At 39.0% G+C, this 23,472-nt stretch overlaps 1 protein-coding gene across 1 annotated transcript in view; it reads left to right on the top strand.

Moving 5' to 3' along the window:
* The window catches only part of LOC127653854 (heparan sulfate 2-O-sulfotransferase 1-like), a 123,265-nt gene extending 100,737 nt beyond the window's left edge, over window positions 1–22,528 (top strand). The window contains exons 2-7 of the mRNA XM_052140643.1: window positions 1,154–1,380; window positions 16,351–16,436; window positions 16,741–16,879; window positions 17,204–17,301; window positions 18,769–18,926; window positions 20,604–22,528. Of these exons, the coding sequence (XP_051996603.1) occupies window positions 1,154–1,380; window positions 16,351–16,436; window positions 16,741–16,879; window positions 17,204–17,301; window positions 18,769–18,926; window positions 20,604–20,830 (935 nt within the window). The 3' untranslated portion in view covers window positions 20,831–22,528. The remainder of the gene's footprint in view (window positions 1–1,153; window positions 1,381–16,350; window positions 16,437–16,740; window positions 16,880–17,203; window positions 17,302–18,768; window positions 18,927–20,603) is intronic.
* Window positions 22,529–23,472: the final 944 nt, after the last annotated feature.

The raw sequence follows: 23,472 nt of genomic DNA, 5'->3' as shown, positions 1-23,472 counted from the left end.
TAATGAATTGTCTCAATACTCTCCCCATTTTACCAAAACTTGGGGGTATTAGGGACATCTGGGAGGTGAAAGGTACACAATTAGCAATATACACACATTTCTGTATGGAAACAGCATAAGGGCAGATTTATCGATAATAGGCATTACGTCATCAAGCACACCATTTTTATGGATAAAAGGCCATTTGAATGGAAACAGGCAGAAGACGGCAAATTTTGCCAACATTTTTTTACGCATTTTCACTTTGCCGATAATACAACAGCATGAAAAGTGGATGGAAACTAGGTAAGCAGCCATGTGCACTGCTGGATTTCATCGAAATTTCAATGTTGATCCAGCATACTTTATACATTGAGATTTCAATCTCAACAAAAAATTATGGTTTGGACCGTAAATCAACATTGTATCAATGTCACATTGCTATCTGGGTGATGAGCAGTACCCAAATGTAATAATAATAGTAAAAATAGGAAAAAGGTTTCATTTCTAAACATTCCTACTGTCTCTGAAGGTGTAGGCCATTGAAAGAAATAGAACGAAGAGGGACTTTATGGTGCAGAATTCTCCTGACATCTTCATACTGGCAGTGGAGTTATTGTGCTTGAGAGTGTTAGTACATAAAGATGATACAACCAAAACAGCTTGCTTTGTTGCCTGTTCTCGCTCCATTATTCAAGCTTTTAATCCTGGTGCTGTTTACCTGTTTAAATCAACATGTGGCTGACGGGACATGCTGGGAACCTTTACAGATATTTAGCTGCCCCAAATTTATAGACTGTATTTCTCTCGCGCTCTCTCCCTGACACATTAATGCACAATCTGTTTTCTACCCTCTAAAAATCTGCATTCACTCTAAAATAAAACTTCTCATAAAGTTTAACTCCGTATTAGTTTACAGACATAAAAACAAAAAATGTGGTAGCAAATGTTGTAGAAACGTTTCTAGGAAAAGCACGTTAAAAAATTGTTAACTCAAATATGTATATTCATGCAACTCTATCCATCTATACACCCTATTCTTGCAGTTGTGAAATTGTGATATTTGAGACTTAAAGTTAGGTTATTCACAGCATAGTCTTACAATATGTGTTCCATATGTTTCTGTTTGACAAAAGCATGACTGTAAATGTGATGTTGATTCTCTCTCCTGCAGAGCGCAACATGGCCAGACATGAGGAGCAGAGACAGACGCGGGACAGCCTACGGGACTCTCCAGCATTGGCTGATGGTGACGATCTGGTTATCATCTATAACCGGGTGCCCAAGACTGCAAGCACCTCCTTCACCAACATCGCATATGACTTGTGTGGGAAGAACCGCTTTCATGTTCTCCACATTAACACAACCAAAAACAACCCAGTCATGTCCCTACAGGACCAGGTAACATGGCCATTAAATCACACACACCCAGGGAGTTGATACTTTATCAGGGTTTTTCCGGAGGGCCTTAAATAGCATTAAAAAGCATTAAATGTTATTCCCACAGGCATTATACATTTTAGATAGTTTTGAAAAAATAATATTACCAATTTATTTTGAATATAGGCTTCACAATTAATAACTTTGATTTGCTGTCGCAAAATATGTACATTGGTGTGATAAACACGTGGATCCAATTTGGTAATTGCCTCCGGCCGGTGCAAAATTTACGTAATGCCGGATGTTTGGACAGCGGCGGGCTGGGACCTGGAGGAGTTAGAACAGAGAATGTAAATTTAGTAAAGTTGCAAAGAAATGGGTAAGTGCAAATTCCAGCAAATGTGGCTAGAAGACAAATAATTTAGGACATGGTTGCAGCCCGTTGGTTGTCAACATGGAGCCGTTAACTCTCATATGCAGTCCAATTGCCACAAATCGGCTGTAAAAGGCAGACAGCAATTAACTATCTCAAGTTACTTCGCCGTCACCGACAAAGTAACATCTTCAGCAACTACTACTACCACCACAACTGCTGCTGTAGTGACCACTACCAAAGGAAAATCGATCTAACTTTGACCAGCGTTTGGTTCGAATTCGATGCTGCAGAATCCTTCAGAATGATGTAGATCAACTAGCTGAGCAGGCCAAAAACAAATCTTAACACACTCATGGCTCAAATGATTACAAAATCTAATACTATGAGGAGATACAAGGACAAATGAAATGAATTGAAAAATGTTGAGTCAGAGTTGGAAATAAAAGTGAGCGAACTGAGGCACATGGATTAAAACTGTGTAATTTCTATAGCACTTGAATTTTGCATACATTAATTTCTAGCCTTAAAAAGTTCAGAGTTTTTCCTTCACTGTCCAGACTGATAGAATTTGTGGTTATAGTTGAAGTAGGTCACGTGTATTCGATTGTCTCAAATATCCAAGATTATCATCATTGCATCATTGTGTGTGTGTGTGTGTATATATATATATATATATATATATATATATATATTATTATTAGTGATTAGTCATGGGTCATGTATGGCATTAAAAATGTTAAAAATGGCATTAAAAAAGGCATTAAAAAGCATTAAATTAGATTTGATGATACCATAAATACTGGGACATCGACACAATTCTAATCTTTTTGGCTCTATACACCACCACAATGGATTTGAAAAGAAACGAACAAGATGTGCATTAACTGCAGACTTTCAGCTTTAATTTGAGGGTATTTACATCCAAATCAGGTGAACGGTGTAGGAATTACAACAGTTTGTATATGTGCCTCCCACTTTTTAAGGGACCAAAAGTAATGGGACAGATTAACAATCTTAAATCAAACTTTCACTTTTTAATACTTGGTTGCAAATCCTTTGCAGTCAATTACAGCCTGAAGTCTGGATTGCATAGATATCACCAGATGCTGGGTTTCATCCCTGGTGATGCTCTGCCAGGCCTCTACTGCAACTGTCTTCAGTTCCTGCTTGTTCTTGGGGCATTTTACCTTCAGTTTTGTCTTCAGCAAGTGAAATGCATGCTCAATCGGATTCAGGTCAGATGATTGACTTGGCCATTGCATAACATTCCAATACTTTCCCTTAAACTCTTTGGTTGCTTTCGCAGTATGCTTCGGGTCATTGTCCATCTGTACTGTGAAGCGCCGTCCAATGAGTTCTGAAGCATTTGGCTGAATATGAGCAGATAATATTGCCCGAAACACTTCAGAATTCATCCTGCTGCTTTTGTCAGCAGTCACATCATCAATAAATACAAGAGAACCAGTTCCATTGGCAGCCATACATGCCCACGCCATGACACTACCACCACCATGCTTCACTGATGAGGTGGTATGCTTTGGATCATGAGCAGTTCCTTTCCTTCTCCATACTCTTCTCTTCCCATCACGCTGGTACAAGTTGATCTTTGTCTCATCTGTCCATAGGATGTTGTTCCAGAACTGTGAAGGCTTTTTTAGATGTTGTTTGGCAAACTCTAATCTGGCATTCCTGTTTTTGAGGCTCACCAATGGTTTACATCTTGTGGTGAACCCTCTGTATTCACTCTGGTGATGTCTTCTCTTGATTGTTGACTTTGACACACATACACCTACCTCCTGGAGAGTGTTCTTGATCTGGCCAACTGTTGTGAAGGGTGTTTTCTTCACCAGGGAAAGAATTCTTCAGTCATCCAGCACAGTTGTTTTCCGTGGTCTTCCGGGTCTTTTGGTGTTGCTGAGCTCACCGGTGCGTTCTTTCTTTTTAAGAATGTTCCAAACAGTTGATTTGGCCACACCTAATGTTTTTGCTATCTCTCTGATGGGTTTGTTTTGATTTTTCAGCCTAATGATGGCTTGCTTCACTGATAGTGACAGCTCTTTGGATCTCATATTGAGAGTTGACAGCAACAGATTCCAAATGCAAATAGCACACTTGAAATGAACTCTGGACCTTTTATCTGCTCCTTGTAAATGGGATAATGAGGGAATAACACACACCTGGCCATGGAACAGCTGAGCAGCCAATTGTCCCATTACTTTTGGTCCCTTAAAAAGTGGGAGGCACATATACAAACTGTTCTAATTCCTACACCGTTCACCTGATTTGGATGTAAATACCCTCAAATTAAAGCTGAAAGTCTGCAGTTAAAGCACATCTTGTTCGTTTCATTTCAAATCCATTGTGGTGGTGTATAGAGCCAAAAAGATTAGAATTGTGTCGATGTCCCAATATTTATGGACCTGACTGTAAATCTGTTCACCAAAAACATTCGTTCAGATTATTTAATTGATTTATTCATTGTCCATTTGTTGCAAATTAAGCTTTTGTGCCAGTAGATGGTGCCAAATTGACCTTCTTTTATGCTTTGAACGAGAAAAAAGAGAGTTATTCACGATCGGAAATGTATTTCTAATTATTTATTAAAATTTGCATATCAACAATTCTACTAAGAGACTTCAGCACTGCAGAGTGGGGCTGAAACTATTAGTCTGCATTATCGACAATAAAAAATTGTCGATTAGTCGTTTGATCTCATTTAACGTAACATGAGATCATATTAAACTCAAATGATGATGTGCGAGAGCAGCACTGCAGTTCGTGCCTGACTTAGTTGAGGAAGAATTGCACAGTTTACAGTCCAGATGCACTCCAAACTTTCCAAACAGCTTCAAGTGATGTTTCCAAACAGCTTCAAGTGTCTTTCCACCTTTGTGTATTTCCTTGATGCGGCAGATATCCCTCCGCTTCTGACGGTCATAAGAGCTGCCTCACGTGTCTGGGCTGCGATCACATGCAGGCAGAATTTTATGAATGGTTCATGTTCTCAGTACGAGAACATAACCATGGCAACGTTGTGGTTGCAGCTTTCTTTCCTCCCAGAGAAAGCCACTGAAGCACGGTCTGCGATGAAGGCAAATTGGGGAGTGCAGCGGGCTCTGTTTTGCCAGGTAAATCCCCACGAACCACCCGCCCCCAGCTCGCTCGTTTGCTTCCTTTCAGGCTCTAGGTGAGAGCGGCTCACCTCACAGCCAGTCTGTTTACTCCCTTGAACCCCGCGAGCTGAATGATGATTTCCCCACTGCATTGGAGAGTGTCACTGCAGCGTCTGCTGCTGATGACTCGACTGGGCTGTCCGGTCTGAGCCTGTCTCGCAGATGTTCGCTATGCTTGCCTGGGCCCTCCATCCACCCCTCACAGCTAGGTGATTGGTTCTTCGGGTTAGGGCGCCGCTCACAGCCACGCGGAGGTGCATGACGAGTTGACGAAGCCGTAGAGGGCACCTTTTACTGCCTGAAACCGGCTTCCTCGCTCCTCCACTCTCACTACCCTCGACGGCAGAGCTTTCGGCTTATTCGGCGACACTGTTGAAGACTCTGCCCAGCAGTCTTTGGCAGTGAGGAAGCAGACAGAGGCCATCTCCCACGTCATGCTTCGCTGCCACGCCAGCGTGAGCCGTGCTCCATCAGCTCACCGAGGGTGTCCTCCTGCAGCTTCTATACAACAGTCAGCTCTGCTTCGACCTGGGCCCAGCTTTCAGCCCCAGCATAGAGCTCCCCGCAGGAAGCTGATGCCCCCCTCTTACGAACCACTACCGGGACCCAGAAGGCTCTCAAGTGTTCCTGAGATGAAAAAACCAAGGAGCGAGATGGCTGCTGTGGAGTTGGTATCTGGGCCACTCCATCCCCCGGTGGAGGGCCGAGAGGGAAACCTCTTGCCTCACTCCGCTCGGGCCACGTTACCCGCATTGCCAGGAGAAAGAGAGCGGTTCCCTCACTCCTTTGGTCACCTAACCAGCGCCCCCACATGACGTTCTCATGGCAGTCTGGAGCCAAGAACATACAGTCACGTCACCATTGTGGATTAATCCCCCTGTGTTTATTTTCCACTTTACGGTCCCCCTGCGGGCGGAACCGCGTCTCCCTTCGGCAGTCCCCGCTGCCCCCGGTCGCCATATTTGTAGTATCTCCTCCCTCGCAGCAGGTAGGATTTTCCACCGCACCATTTCCACGTTTGGCCTGAAAACCCATATGACGTATTTCGCCACTCTTTAGCCTGGGCAGGTGGTGGTCTCCGCAGGGTCTTTCCCCCCTGAAAGAATAGGAGTTGGAAAAGAACGCCTTCCCTGGTGCGTGTGATAGTGTTAAGATGGCCCCAGCCACTTTAACTCTATGTGAGAAACATAGAAGGATATAAGGCTCTGCTGACACGGCCTGCTCCCATGCTTGGCACGTCATTTTGTTCCCCCCTTCGGAATGTCGGGAACAAAAAAGTTTATGAAGATTTTATGGGCCGTTGGGGAAGGGTACGTGCAGTCTGACGCAGCCTGTCGCTTTGGCATGCAACTGCCTGCCCGCACCTGCATCAGCAGCAGATCTACACAGTTCAGCACATGGCGTGACTGAATAGGGAACCCTTAGTGTTGCTTCACTCAACACAACGTCGTAGTGAGTATTTGTAACCTCGCCATAATGCTGAACCTAGCCACTGCAATGGCTGAACCTTATTCTCGGCTCCTCAGTGCAAAACCTGAATGAACAGAGGCATGATTCCCTCCTTTTAAACCTGTATGTCTGGGGGAGTGACATGCAAATTCTGTCTGCCAAATTCTCATTGGGTTTTTCTCAAGTTCAGAGATAACCGAGTCCTGTGAGAAAGTCCCCTAGTGGCGCTTCACTCGACACAACATCTCTTTCCCTCCATCAGGGAACGGGTGTTACAATAACCTAGACGTTTAGCTTAATGCTGATACAATGATTGATTGATAAATATAGGAAGTTCAACATGAACAGGTTTTGTCTCTTTAATTATTCATGTTCAGTCCTTTAATGCACCGCTGTTGCAGCCATCAAAGTGTTGCTTGTTCACTGTTGGACTTCAAATCCTCTGCTGTGATCAATGTTCCTGTTATTATCAAGAGGTTTTTTTTATCAGGTGCTGTGGAGAGTATTTTTTTTTTAGGAGTAATTCTGCAGATTTTGTCTCAGTCTGTTGGATGCCAAGAACTACATGTTGTGCCCCTGTAATATTTAGAATTTAACAGCTGTGCACTTCTGAATCAGTAGCTGGTTATATTGAAGCGTGTCGTACTGTATGTGTATAAGCACATTAAAGTGCACCATTCTACTCAGACACTGACTGGACGATTGGTAGTTTTGCACATCCCTTCCTCCCTACCAGTAAATTCTGTATTACAGGGTGAAACAAATCTAATTTCAGACACAATTGTTGTTCAATAGACATTTCTTGCAGAGAAAAAGGAGTTAATTCAGCGAAATATATTAAAACAGCAAATCACAGTACTTTAAAAATCGCAATATTTGTCAAATCGGCAATAAATGTCATTGTAATATCGAATCTGGAGGACTGTGGCAATCCCCAGCCCTGCTGCATATTTGGCATATGTATATGTCGTCCCGGTATTAATGCACATTATATAATAATAATAATAATATATACTCTTTGTAATATATTATTATATATTAATTCAAGGAGTATGCTGTTCGGAACATAGCTCAAGTTTAGTCTGCCTCTTTATTAGAGTAGAATAGTGAAGGCGGACAAGACATTTTTGGGGATGAGATAAGGACATCTGGTTGCATTCCAAACTTGGGTATGCATCACCTGCATGAAGCACACTTCATTCGAGGTACCACTGGGTCATGACACTCTGACCAAGTGTATGTTTAAATTCAGCCAGTCCTTCAGCAAATATCAGGAAATTGATAAAAAATTTACATTTAAAAATAATAATAATAATTGTATTAGTATTTTTGCCTACAGCCTGTCAGTTTTAAAACTAGCTTATCATTCTTAAACATGTTTACACTGTACAATAATTAAATGGAATTGCCAAATATAGCATACTGCAGTGAATGTAACAGCTGAAATGCACATTTCACAGGCATGCTCAAAAGAAAGCTATTTTGCAGTTTGGAGCAGAGTGCAGGGGTGTAGGGGACTTGTACTGATGGCAGTGTGATGGTCTTTGGCTCTCTGGCTTGCCATTTCATTCTCACTCTGACAGGCCAGGTGATGTCAGCACAGCGGCACTGTCTCTGCCACATGCTCCCTCTAACAAGCTGTCTCATCTCTGACTCTTCCTCCATTATTCATAACCCTTTGTCAATATCCACACTGCTGCAGTGACTATGTAGCGAGCAGTTTCACAGCTGTGTTGAACAAGCTTGAACCGAGAAGAATAAACTATTATTCTAGTTGTCCAATATACAACTAGTTGATTAGGGAGGTTTAGTAGTTTATCTAGAATTTTTCATATGTTTACACGTCCATCTTTCTAATACAACTATATATATATATATATATATATATATATACATATACCAAATATATGAAAACACCAAAAACTTTAATAGGTACACCTGTAGACCTACTTATTCTTTTGATTATCTAATCAGCAGTGCAGTGCATAAAATCATGCAGATACGTGTCAGGAGCTTCAGTTAATATACACATCAACCATCAGAATGGGGAAAAATGTGATCTCTTGACCATGTGATCTCTTGACCATGACTGGTTTGAGTATTTCTGTAACAGCTGATCTCCTGGGATTTTCATGCACAACAGTCTCTATAGTTTACTCAGAGTGGTGTCAAAAATGCATCCAATCGGTGGCAGTACTGCGGACGGAAGCACCTTGTTGATTAGAGAGTTCAATGGAGAATGGCCAGACAGAAAGTCTACAGTAACTCGGTAAACCCTCTGTACAATTGTAGTGAGCAGAACTGCATCTCAGAATGCACAGCATGTCGAAACTCGAGGCAGATGGGCTATAACAGCAAAAGACCACGTTGGGCTCCACTTCTGTCAGCCAAGAACAGAAAGCTGAGGCTGCAGTGGGCCTACCATCTGTGTACCTCAGATTTATCAGACCAGGCTATGTTTTTCCAGTTTTTAACTGTCCAGTTTTGGTGAACCTGTGCCCACCACAGTGAACCTGTGATCACTGAGTGTGTATACTACAGCTGGGGTCAGCAACCTTTTTGACATGGAGTGCCATTTTTATTTTCCTGGTCAACGGCTGTGCCGACCCACCCCACCAGAAGTTTGATTTTATGAAATTTGAGTCCACTTGTGAAAATGTTTCTATTTTGCATTTTCTATTTTAATAATTTATTTTTCATTGCAAATTATATTATTTGCATAACAGTTTGAGTGAAAATTTTTGCAAAGCCTTCATGTGAAATAATTTTCACAGAGCATCTTGTGAAAGTGCTTTAATGAAAGAAAACCTGTCCTTTTGTACAAAATAAGTTAACTGTTAATGTCACAAATTTGCTTATTTGATAACTGATCACGAAATTGTGTGGAAAATTTTAAATATTTCTTATATGTCATACATTTTCAAAACCACAGAGCAGTAATCTCTTTTAATTTAGCATGCAAGTAACAGGGAGAGAGGAGCAGTCTATTTTATTTATATTAAGTTTTTCGCACATGACCTACATTTCAATCTACATCTTGATATAATTCTTCCTCATGATCACACAGCATGTTTCCATGAGCTGAATGGGAGGCTAAACACTATTAAAGTGTGACGAGACTCACGCTTCGCGTGCAAGCCATTTGCTCATCAAAAGGCGATCAACTATTTATCCATCCCAGTCGCATGAAAATCCTTACATATTTTATGTGTTGGCTATTATGTATGATTTCATACAAGTTTGTTTGTATAAATTTGTATGGTTTCATCACATGCAAATGCCCGGATGTCTAATGCAGAAGTAAGTGTGAGTTTTGCGCAAAAGACATTAAGGACATAATTATTAATATTATGCCCTTTCCAAACCCCTTATCTAAACCTAACCAATCAGTAGAGTGTGATCATACGAATTAGACAAATTTAGAAAAGTTATTTGATTCCTTATGATTTCTCCATGAGAGTGTGTTGTATGTAGCCCTTTTCGATGAATTGGACCTGCAAAATCCTAAAACTTTATTTCCAGGTTTAATTTATATTTTGAATAGACTCAGATTGTTTAACTCCACTATGTGGGTTTATGCTTTCTCTTTTAATCATTTAATTTAATTTTGAATGTGACCATGATTTAAGGAGGGTGTACCCAGAGGTGGGTAGAGTAGCCAAAAACTGTACTCAAGTAAAAGTTCCATTACTTTAAAAAATAATTACTCAAGTAGAAGGAAAAGCTAACATAAATCATTACTTGAGTAAGAGTAAGAAAGTATCCAGTTAAAAGTGTACTCAAGTAGTGAGTATCTCGTTACTTTCACAAATGACATAATAGATGTTAACTCCCCTATATTCCATTACATAATACACATATAACATGTATTACAGAATTATTATTATTATTATTAATGGAAATTCTGTCATCATTCACCATCATGTTGTTCCAAACCCATATAACCTTCATCCATGCAACACAATAAGGAGATATTAGACCGAATGTTTGCCTGAGTCACTATTTACTTTTTTTTTTTTTTTCATATTTTGAAAGTGAATGGTGACTGAGACTGTCAGTCCCTAGCATTCTATCTAACATATTTTGTGTTCCAAATAATACAAAGGGTCACACTGGTTTGGAACATCATGAGGGTAGGGAAATTATGACAGAATATTAAATTATGGCTGAGCTATCACTTTAAAGAAATAGTATACCCAAAAATGAAAATTCTCTCATCATTTACTCTCATGACATCCCAGATGTGTATGACTTTCTTTCTTCTGCAGAACACAAATTAAGATTTTTGAAGAATATTTTAGCTCTGTAGGCATAAATTGTGATGCTCCAAAAAGCACATAAAGGCAGTGTAAAAGTAATCCATAAGACTCCAGTGGTTAAATCCATATCTTTAGAAGAGATATGATAGGTGTGTGTGTGAAACGGATCAATATTTTTCATTTTTTTGCATCAGTAGATGGCGATATGCAGAGAAGAATGTGAATCACCAAAAACACAAGAAGAAGAATGTGAAAGTGATCTGTTTCTCTGTTTCTCATCCACACATATCACATTGCTTCTGAAGATACTGATTTAACCAGTCTTATGGATTACATTTATACTGACTTATGTTTGTTTATATGTTTAGCTTTAAAATGTTGCCACCAATTCACTTGTATTGTATGGATCTACAGAGCTGAGAAATTCTTCTAAAAATCTTCATCTGAGTTCAGCAGATGTAATCATGCTTTATTAATGCCTTCTTTCACCATTTCATAGCTTTTAAAGTCCTGTGTGGATTCTTATTTCAGTGTAGTTAGAGTTTTCAGTGTCATAAGTATATAGATAATTTGTTCTGTACAGCAAGTACCGCCGCTCTCTAAACGCAGAGTACGCACCAACCCCGGTCGTGGAACACTCGCCATGTCTGAAACCGCCCCCATCCACTATATGGTGCACTATTTTGGCTGTCTGCCATTTTGTAGGAGTGTCTGAATTCTGAGTGAGCCACTCATTCCCTACTTCTGTTCACTCATTATTACAACTCTAATTTCGAGTGTACATTTGATGTACACTCCATGATGGACAATTACCCACAATCTACCACGTGGAAGACGTACAAGCTGGGAGTTTACTGTTTCCTTCACTCCAACAATGTTTTATTTCATGCTGAATGTAGTAAATTACTTTTTGACAAATCATTATTTGATTAACATAACATAGAGAGGTTTACTCTTTATATTAACAGACAGTATATATTAAAAATGACAAACAGTATGAAGATTTATTGTATTAATATATTATTTAATAAGAATAACAAGTAAGGCCCGAGTATTTTAAAAGTGCATGCGATGTTTCTGCTACAGCCCCAGAGCTCTGACACTCAATATACGTCAGCGTCCAAATTCACTCTCTCTTTCGTTCACTCACTGCTGAGATATAGTTCACTAACTGTGCAGCTGTGTGAACTTCCGCTCTCATAGAAGTCTCATTCAATCTCTCAATAAATGACACATTAATTAAAATTAAACCCAGTAATGTAACGACAGGAACGCCACTCATTTTAAGAAGTAAACGTTAAAAAAATTATTACAAATTTACTGATATTTAGGATAGCAGCACTGGGATGCTTCTCTGTTTGTATAACTCAGTTTGTCTGTGTTTATGGCTTTCCAAATAGTGGTGATGATATTGATTCATCATTTATTTTGATTTCCTTCACTGATTTATTCAGTCATCATTTCTGGAGATTACATCTTTAAACCAATAGATGGTGACAAATTAGCATATTGACTCAACAAGGTATTGAAGTCATTCCACCACAGACCAACTAAATTGTTGCTGAATCGCCTTCTTGAAGCATCCATGTCAGATGTCACAACACAAATGTGATATTCGGTATGTATTCTGTAAGGTCATTGGACTCCAAATTGAAGCACTTTCTGACTGTTAACTAATCATGTTCTTGATGGAGCGAACAGCGTCCAGGTCATTATAACACTCATATTTTGGATATCTTTGAAGACAAATTTGCATATGTTGCAGGATAGCGTTGCATTTGTGTCATCTAAGAGTAGCCTATGGGATGTTCTCATGTTATCAGTGTTGATACAATGCTATGCGCATGTGCAATACAGATACAGAGAATGTGCAAGATTGTTGTTGATAGATTGATGCATTATGTTGTTAATCAAAGTGAGAGTAAAATGTAGGGGAATACAACTATACCCAGGAAAGAGACCAGTCTGAACAATGATGACCATGAGTCAAAGTGGAGTTTCAATCAATAGTGAGAGTTTTCTGAAGACAAATTTCTCCACATTTCCTTTGGCAAAAGACAGAATGAGAGGATCTGAGGATTTAACCTCAAACTAACCATAATTATAGGCATATGCAAATGAACTGACATCTCTTACAATTAAAGATTCTGATAGTTGAACAGTACAGATAATTCTAGAAATGTCTGTTTATGATATGGTGTTCTGTTTAACTACAGTACATGAATGCAATCATTCAAAGATTACATTTTTAAAACACTAAGTCAAGTTGGTCAGCAGAAACTGGTTAGACTCCTTATAGATAGACTGACATCCAGTCCCTCTGTCTTAGTCACATGATTCTCAAAAATAAATATATTTGACCTCTGGGAGCCAGCATAAATGAGCAAACTCTGTTACCACATTCCAGACATAGGTCAGACCATCAAAGATCCAATAATCAAATGACCTGCAACATTCATAATTATAACCTAACCTGAATAAATGCACACTTTTATTACCTTTTGATTATAAGTGTTGGCTGTGTATGTTGTAGTCAACTAGTCTGTGCAACCCCTAGATTCAACTGATTAATTAAACAACATTGAGCTTTGTATGACCATATCAATTGAAGTGAATGACAATGATTTGTTCAAAAAACATAAATGCAAGATTAATTTACAAACTGTTTTTACTGGCAGAGAAGAAATGCACAAATGCAAGTTATTACATTTTATTTGCTTGTTTGTTGAACTGTTGTGTAAAAGCAATACTTGCCGTCATGCTATTGGTTTGAAAATCAGCACGGCTGATTACCTGCAGACTAATAAAAGCTGTGATGATATTCAGAACAACAGCTCTCTTGCTCGTGTAATATTTCTTAAATATACAGGATATTTTGTTTTTGTATTCTTAGTAATGCTTCATTAGCATGTTGACAGCCTGCAGTGCTTTAGCAGTTTGCAGAGTAAATCTCCCTTGGAAAAGTCTTTAAATTCATCCCATTTGAAACTGCTGCAGGCCACCATGAGTGTTGCGTTGCATTTCTGAGATGGCATGTTAAGGTAAAAAGTGAAGAAATAAAATGGCTCTTTCAATTGTGCTGTTTTTTGTATTTATTTATTTTTCCGATGAATGTGACGAATTCAAATGCCCTCTAAGAAAAGTTCCTGACTGGGGTCAGATAAACCCAAAACCAGCCTAAACAGGGCTACCTTAAGATTGTTCAGTCAACTAGTCATTCATGCAACGATTTTGAGCCTTGTTATATAAAACCACAATTAAAAAAAATATGTTGTTTTGCACATCCCTATTAAATAGATACACCAAATAGATTGTTGTATAAGTGAACAATTTGTCAAGCAACGCAAGTCAATCACAAGACCTGATGAATGCAGCTGTTTTATTTGCAAGTTTGGATGTGCTACTTTGGAAAAAACATTCCCATTTCATTTTGCTCTTCGACATGTCACTAAACATTTTTCCCAACACAGTGTGTGACTGTGTCTCTCTGTGATAAAGTGCTGTTATGTTCTGGTTGCGTGTTTGCATTTGTATCCATGTCATTGCCATCCAGAAAATAAAATGCCTCGGAGCAGAGGGAGGGAAGGTGTTATTTGTTGGCACTTTAGCCAAGGTAATATTCAGTCTAGCTTTGCAATGAAGCCTTTCAACATTACAGATGTCACAACCTTTTCTTCCCCGGGGAGTACAGATGTGGGACTGAGGGGAGGATGTTTGGAGAAAACATCACTGAAAGGTGTTTGTGTGGGGGTTTTATTAAGTATTAACTTGGCTGGTTTGTTCAACAGCCCATGACAGATATGTTATTTTGAGACTGTTATTTGAGATTTAGATAGTGCTGATGCTTGGATGAAGGGCGCAAGGCATATCACACATACAACACATACATAATAATAAATCAAAATGAATGTGGAAGCCAAAGTTTTTAAATGCAATTTACAATGATCAGCCACAACATAAAAACCACTGTCAGGTGAAGTGAATAACATTTATTATCTCGTTACAATGTCACCTGTCTAGGGGTGGGATATGTTAGGCAGCAAGTGAACAGTCAGTTCTTGCATTTCATGTGTTGAAAGCAGGAAAAATGGGCAAGCGTAAGGATCTGAGCAACTTTGACAAGGGCCAAATTGTGATGGCTAGACAACTGGGTCAGAGCATCTCCAAAACAGCAGGTCTAGTGTGGTGTTCCCAGTATGCAGTGGTTAGTACCTACAAAAGTGGTCCAAGGAAGGAAACCGGTGAACTGACAACAGGGTCATGGGTGCCCAAGGCTCATTTGATGCGCATGGGGAGCTTAGGCTAGCCTGTCTGGTCTGATCCCACAGAAGAGCTGTTGCAGCACAAATTGCTGAAAAACATAATGCTGGCCATGATAGAAAGGTGTCAGAACACACAGTGCATTGCGGCTTGCTGCGTATGGGACTGCGTAGCCGCAGAACGGTCCATGCTGACCCCTGTCCTCCGCCGAAAGAACCTACAATGGTCACGTGAGCATCAGAACTGGACAATGGAGCAATGGAAGAAGGTTGCCTGGTCTGATGAATCGCATTTTCTTTTAGATCATGTGGATGGCCGGGGTGTGCGCGTCATTAACCAGGGGAAGAGATGGCAGCAGAATACACTATGGGAAGAAGGCAGGCCTGTGGAGGCAGTGTGATGCTCTGGGCAATGTTCTGCTGGGAAACCTTGGGTCATGGCATTCATGATGATGCTACTTTGACACATACCACCTACCTAAAGATTGTTGCTGACCACATACACCCCTTCATGGCAACAGTATTCGCTGATGGCAGTTGCCTCTTTTAGCAGCAAAACGTGCCCTGTCACACTGCAAAAATTGTTCATAAATGGTTTGAGGAACATGACAAAGAGTTCAAGGTTTTGACTTGGCCTTCAAATTTCCCAGATCTCAATCCAATTAAGCATCAATGGGATGTGCTGGACCAACAAGTCTGATCCATGGAGGCCCCAACTTGCAACTTATAGGACTTGCTGCTAATGTCTTGGTGCCAGATACCACAGGATACCTTCAAAGGTCTTGTGGAGTCCATGCCTTGATGGGTTAGAGCTGTTTTGGTGGCACGAGGGGGACCTACACGATATTTGGCTGGTGGTTTTAATGTTGTGGCTGATCGGTGTAAAGTGATTGCCATGGTGTTACTACAGTAAATTGGTGTTAATAAAGTAACCATGTTTAATTTTGTGGTTACTATGATTTTACTACAAAATACCATTGTGGTGATATGGTTACTGTAGTAAAAATATATAGTATTTTTTGTAAGGGAAGGTTAGGGTTAGTGTTATGTTTAGGGGTAGGGGTTAGTGTAGAATGTCTGTAGGACTCTAAATAAACACAATAAACACACTGCAGTGATGCCCCTATACTATATGTTAGTAATTAATTAGGATGGCAAATAGTATCTGCCACTATTTGCATTAGGGTGCAAACAGTATCTATCGCTATTTCCACTTAGCCGCTTTTATATTTATAAATTTTTTTATATCTTTATTTGGAAAATTGTATCTATTGTTTTATAATTTTATAATTTGTTTTGTAATGTTTTGATCAAAAAGTGAGTTTTTTCTGTTTCTTCTAAAATAAATGTCACTTAGCAAACAAAACAAAATTTCCATTCAAGTTTTTTGGGACCACAGTATATATTACAAAGTGAACAGAGACTACTGTTCTAATGAGACTATTTGACTAATATTTATAATCGTGTGCTTACAGATGAGGTTTGTAAGGAATGTGACATCCTGGCGGGAAATGAAACCAGGTTTCTACCATGGCCATGTTGCCTACCTGGACTTCTCAAAGTGAGTTCTTCAATGATCATCTACAAAGACTGTGTACTATACTTTATTGCTCTTTTGGTCAGGTACCATGGTTATAGCTGTTCTTTAGGAATAGGATAACCTTAAATAATAAATTTGGTTTTGTCCCCACCTGAAGAGAAAAACAGCCATTGGAAAGCTAATTGATTCACAGACGTAAGATTTTACTGAAGTGCTGCTGCACTCTAGTGGTTGAAAATAGAACATGCTTTCTATTGTATGCACATGATACACAGTGTTTTCAAATTGAAGAATATTTTTAAAGAATCATATTTTTTCCACATAGGTTTGGGCTTAAGGGGAAGCCAGTTTATATCAACATTGTACGGGACCCCATTGAGAGGTTGGTGTCATACTACTACTTTCTGAGGTTTGGAGATGATTACCGGCCAGGTCTCAGACGGCGAAAGCAGGGGGACAAAAAGGTATTGGCCTTCACACATTATAATATCAAATCAGAATTGCTTGTCCTTAATTTTTATTTGGTCAGAATCCATGAAATTAGCAGGATAATGAACAGTAAGCCAGTCACTATCACAAAATAAACCTCTTTATTCCGCTTCATGTCAGGATACGTTTTGCAATTATGACCAGCTGACTGTGCAATAAACTTATTCGGGTGTAACAGTATTTGAAAAATGAGCTACAGTTTTATTGAACCAATATGAAAAGTTTTGATGAAGCAACTGAATTTATGTTCTCGCCATTTATATCCTGAGATTAATTCTGTGTGTCACGCTGTGTTTCAGACATTTGATGAGTGTGTGTCTTCCGGAGGTTCTGATTGCGCTCCTGAGAAGCTTTGGTTACAGATCCCGTTCTTCTGTGGCCATTACTCTGAGTGCTGGTGGGTAATATGACTCAGTCTGAAGCCTGATTCTCTTATCACAATGTTCTTTTTCATTAGAAATTGGTTTTCAAACCATATATGTCAGTGTTTCCCAATTTTTTTGTCTTATGTACCTCCATAGCTCCATCAGTCAGTCAGTACATCTTTGTTGACATCAAACCAGAAATGTGCTACTTTTAACTCGTATGAATCTAGTGAAACCTAACATTTTTACAAATGTTAATGAGAAGACCATCAGTTCTTCTGTGGCAAGCTAACAGCAAAAGATTAAGACCGTGAATTGTGGAAAAATTATTAGTTATATTATTTAATTATTGCTGAGTTGCATTTAGTTCTGTACTAAAAGAATGTTGTAGAATTGTGAAAAAGAGAGAAGTGCAAGTTAATGAACTAAATAACTTACACTTGTATAATTCTAGCCTTGTCTGTTGTTTGCGTATTTTCCTCACACAAATAGTGTCATTCACACAAATTTACTAAACTTAAACATGAATATGTTTCTTCATTTAAAAGGAACTGAAAGGTATTATTTAAGATGTTGTTTTAAGATGGCATTGTTTTTTAATTATTAAACACGAAAACTGTAAATATTTTAAGTCACACTTTCTGTTTAATAGGTTTACCCCATTGTACCCCCTTGAACCTTCTTTAAGGGATAGTTCACCCAAAAATTTTAATTCTGTTTATTAATCCTAATGTTGCTCAAAACCTGTATGATTTTCTCTCTTCCACTGAACATAAAATTAAAAAAAATAAAAAATTAAACATAATACCACAGTAAAAGTAATCAATATGACTCATGCACTATATTCCAAGACTTTTGAAGTCATATGATCACTTTTTGCATGTTACAGAAGTATGTTTTAATCTTAAATAATTTCATTAATAAAGTGCTTAAATCAAATATAGTGGTGGCTAATGTTAATTACTTCAAATCACATTGGTTGCACATTTGGTCTTAAAACGTTTTAGTGTGAACTATTTCTAGGGCAGTGTTTCCTAACCATTGCGCCGCAGCACACTAGTGTGTCGTGAATGATTTTCAGGTGTGCTGTCGAAAATGATAAAATTCCACAAAATAAATAAATACATAAAAAAAAAAATACAAATTTGCTGTTGCATTGCAATAATTATTTTGCAAGAACAAATCTACAAATTAGAAAAGAAGAAAATTTGTTGTTTATTCATTACCCAGTTAGCGCTCTTGCCACCTGTGACCTCATACAGCGTACCTACATGACCGAATTTCAAACATTACAGGTAAACGCTACTAAGACGGACAGAAAACATGGACAAGTTGTTGAAAAGGAAAACTATCGATGATGATTATGTGGGATAGTGGTGTACTGTAGTATTTTTATTCATAAAAAGTGTCCCTGGCAGTAAAAAGGTTGGGAACACTGCCCTTGGGCACCCCCTGGTTGTGAATCACCGGTCTAGATGGAAATGTATATGTATGTACAGGAATGTTGGCAGCAGGTGGGCTCTGGAACAGGCCAAGTATAATTTGGTGAACGAGTATCTGCTGGTGGGAGTGACAGAGGAGCTGGAGGACTTTATAATGATGCTTGAGGCAGCGCTGCCACGTTTCTTCAGAGGAGCAACAGAACTCTACCGCACAGGTACCTGCTTATCCTCTTGAGCAAGTCTTTTACCTTTCCATCAATAAGTTTACTGTTATTTGCTTTAGATGAAAAGCTAGTTATAAGTGACAGGTAATTCTAAATAATCGTGCACACTTAGTGGGTGATACACTAGTTGAAATGATAAAACAGTAGAAATCTGTGGAATGTGGAAGAGCTTATTAGAAAAAAAAGATAAAAAGAAAAAGGCGTGCCCTCCTTTGCTAAGCACAATGAAAAAATAGAGAAGCCTAATATTTTGTTTGGCTTAAGAAAAGTCATGCCTAGCAGATTAAATAGTATCTTTTTAAATTTGATATTTAGGGCAAATACACACTAGAGTTGACACTGCATCAGAGAACACTGTGAATGCATTGATTGCAATGGGGATGGTGAGTCAGAAGAAGGGAGACAAAAAACACAAGGGGTTGCGATAGTGGACAGAAAACGTGCAACCAAAAATTGAGAGCATATCAACTTTTGCTTTTGCAAACTTTTGCAACGCACTCTGAAGTAGGCATGCGTTGACCAATGAGAATCTCAGAATGGCGGTACTAGTGAAATAAAAATATATATTATTCACTCCCTGTCCTTTATTACTTTTCTCTCCCAGGATAAAAAGATTAATTGTAGAGGGAGCTTGGAGAAGTGTTTTTAATGTTTACTGGTACGTACATTGTTGAAGAGATACATTTTAGATTTCTTTCTATGGTCACCACTAGATTGCTGCTTGTTTTCAAACTGAACCGCCTCGGGTTCACGCCTTCAAACAGACCTTTTGCACTCCCATGCGTCAAACGCTCCGTCTGAGCTTTCCTTACTGTGTAGCTGTCCATTTTGTTCATAAATTTCATTGCTGTTTACATGTTTATTTAAAAATTATTAAAATGAGTATAAAATTCTTTTTAAATTAAATTTTCCTTAAAATATTTGTATATTGTGATAACTTATATATTGTTATTGACCAAACATTGAAGAATACTGTTGCTTGGTCGATATAAGCAAAAATGTAAAGTACCAAGTTTAGTTAATAGAACATTTGTACATCTGTTCCAAAAATAAAAACTACAAATCACCAATGTTATGAACATTAAAAGTAATTAAAAGTCCCCTAATAGGGGGCCTGGGTAGCTCAGCAAGTAAAGACGCTGACTACCACCCCTGGAGTCACAAGTTCGAATCCAGGGTGTGCTGAGTGACTCCAGCCAGGTCTCCTAAGCAACCAAAATTGGCTTGGTTGCTAGGGAGGCTGGAGTCACATGGGTAACCTCCTCGTGGTCGCTATAATGTGGTTCTCGCTCTCGGTGAGGCACGTGGTGAGCAGTGTGTGGATGCCACGGAGAAAAGCGTGAGACCTCCACACGCACTATGCCTCAACAAGCCACGTGATAAAATGTGCGGATTGATGGTCTCAGACACAAAGGCATCTGAGAGTTGTCCTCTGCCACCCGGATTGAGTCACTACATCACCACGAGGACTTAGAGCTCATTGGGAATTGGGCACTCCAAATTGGGGAGTAAATGGGGGAAATAGTCCTCTGACCTGTTTCAATATTATTCAGGTGCTCAGAAATAAAGATTTATTCAGTGATGTTCACCATTAAAAAAACTACATCAGAAGTATTGAAGGCCTGATTTTGTTAACAACTGCATTATTGCTTTTGATTTCACCGGCAGGTAAGAAATCTCACTTGAGGAAAACAAGCGAGAAGAAACCGGCAACTAAAGAGTCCGTCTCAAAACTGCAGCAGTCCAACATATGGAAGATGGAGAACGAGTTCTACGAGTTTGCACTGGAGCAGTTTCAGTTTGTGCGTGCTCACAGCGTCAGGGAAAAAGACGGAGAGCTCTTTCTGCTGGCACAGAACTTTTTTTACGAGAAGATCTATCCTAAAGTAAACTAGAGTAGACATTGTGTAATAGTGTGGCTCAAAGCGAATTATAAAGTTGTGTCCTTCGGCCTGTTTAATTACTGTTCAGTCACATGCATTGTGAAGAGAAGAAGAGCATGTCTAGAACATGGTCACAAATGCCTGTAAGTCCTTAAGGGACAGAGGTTTTTAGACCGTGTCCTCCTCCTGGCTTCCAGTGTGCTTTGAGATACTCAACAGCTTCTCGCAGTGCAGACAAGTGAGACTGTGTCAAGCCACTTTGAGTCCAGAAATGCTTAATGCACTTCCATACAACAGTGAAGACACTTGAAAAATAATGAAAGACAAAAACGGGTTGTTTCACGTAGTTTATCATGCCTTCAAAAATAAAATGTCAGAAACTGTTTGGTCATCTGTCACTGTTGTGAATGGTACATTTGGAACAGGGTTAAAAGTGTACTGCTTTTTGTACCAGACATTTGGTACATTAGGAGCGCCTCCTTATTTTACTACTAACTGTGTTTTTGTGAATTTATAACACTTTCTGCATTGTGTATATTAATTTTGAATAGAATTCCATGAAGTGTTTACAGACTTTAGTAAAGGTATTGTAGCCAGAGGATACAAAGTAGTCAAACAGATGTCATATCTGTACAAATTGTATTTACATATATATATATATATATATATATATATATATATATATATATATATATATATATGTAATTGGACCAAATAGTTGCAAAAAAACATTTTGGGGGGATCTCACTGGTATTTTCTTTATTTCTATTATTTCTTTTCTATTGATCTTTTTTTCATCAGTTACTAGGCATAGGACTGTGAAGTAAACTGTAAACTCTGAAGAAGTTTGATTAGGCCTCCTTTATCATGTTTATACCTGTTTCTGCAAGTGTGAGTCAGATTTACAAATACTAAAACTATGACATGGTTCAAAATGGGTTTCTTGAGCAGTAACTACTGATATAATTTTGTACCTCAGTATAATCTCAAGTTAATTGGTCTCTACAGACTACTGACCTCTCAGCGCTCATAAATAGTCCTCCTGTGTATTGATTATACCTGGACTTTATACAATTTTTGCTGTAGTGTGTTTTACCAGAAGACCCTGCAAGGAAGTCATCTCTATATCTGTCTTTGTCTCTGAATGTCTTTTGGGTCACAGGGTTCAGTTGTGAATGAAAAGATCAAGGCTCCAAACCAACATTAACGGTACACAAAATAGTGCCTTCATTAAAAAAAAAAAAAAAACTTTCATCACACGCCCTGGTTTTAGCAAGTGTTCATATGTTAAAAACAATGTCTGAATTTTTTTTTAAATGCTAATTTTTCTTTTTTGTATTCTGTATTTAGGTTGTTTCCAATTTGTCTTAAATCATTTCAAATAAACATTACTGTGTGTGAGAAAATGTTTATCAGAATCCTCGACACTGAAGTTTTCAAACAGACACCTATAATCCTGTCAAATGTAGGATAGCTGGATACAATTGACAGATAAAACTCATGTTAAATAGAATTCATTTTAAAGGAGAATTTCACCCAAAAATATAGATTTTTGTCACTATTTACTCACTCGTTTAATTCCAAACCCGTGACTTTTTTTTCTCTCCGGAAATCAAAGGATATCTTTTTAAGAATGTTGCAATTGCTGATGTCACTTAAACTTTTCACTTTGATTCTTTCATTTAAAACTTACCCAAAGTGTCATAAGAGTAGTCCATGCATCTTGCGTGTCATATTCCTGGTTTTCTGAAGGCATATGGTCACTTTGTATGATGAACAGATGAAATGTTCTTATTATTCACATTAAATCACTAATTAACTCCATTGTTGACCAATAAATCCATTGGTAACACGTCACATCAAAACTCATTGGTTCTTGCTCATCTCGTGATCAGGCGTCATGACAAAAGAACCAATGTAGTACAAAGTAATCGTATGGCTGCAGAAGATTGTATAACATGACAGACAAGTTGCATGGAGTAAGTCTCGGGTTACTTAACTGTAATCCTTTTTCCCTGATAAAAGCAGAATGAGATGCTGTGCTGAATTAACGCTTTGGAAACAGCTTTAGGTGTGAATATGTGTGCAACACGTCAATGAACATTGACCAGAATTTATAGCCTCTGCTGGTGACATCATTGGATGCACCTGTAGCAGGGCTATAAATAGATGCATCAGGTGCATCGTCAGGTATTTTGTCTGAAGAGCAGTCCTGGGGCATCCCATTGTGGCAATGAAGCGCAGCATCTCATTCCGCTTTTATCAGGGAACAAGGGTTACAGTTAAGTAACCCGAGACGTTCCCTTTCAAAAAGCTACACTTATGATGCTGCACTGAATTAGCGCTTTGGGAACGAGAATACCCACTCCGCCGCACTGTGGGTGTCCAGACCCCTTACGGTTGTGTAGTGTGCTCACAAGAGCGCAAGAGGTCTCAGACATGAGCTTGTGATGTTGACTCAAGGACATAAGAGCCCGGAGTGGTATGAACATCCAAACTATAAAATCTAATGAATGTGTGCAGAGAGGACCAGCCTGCCACATCACAAACATGCTGCAGAGGGACACCTCTAGCCAAGGCTTTAGAGGAGGCTACCCCTCTGGTAGAGTGAGACCTGATACCTACTGGCGAAGCTTGTCCACGTGCCTCGTAGG

Source organism: Xyrauchen texanus, chromosome 13, assembly GCF_025860055.1.
Source record: "Xyrauchen texanus isolate HMW12.3.18 chromosome 13, RBS_HiC_50CHRs, whole genome shotgun sequence".
In the NCBI taxonomy this organism is placed as follows: Eukaryota; Metazoa; Chordata; class Actinopteri; order Cypriniformes; family Catostomidae; genus Xyrauchen; species Xyrauchen texanus.
The sequence above is the reverse complement of the archived record's forward strand: the minus strand, read 5'-3'. Positions and strand labels throughout refer to the sequence as shown.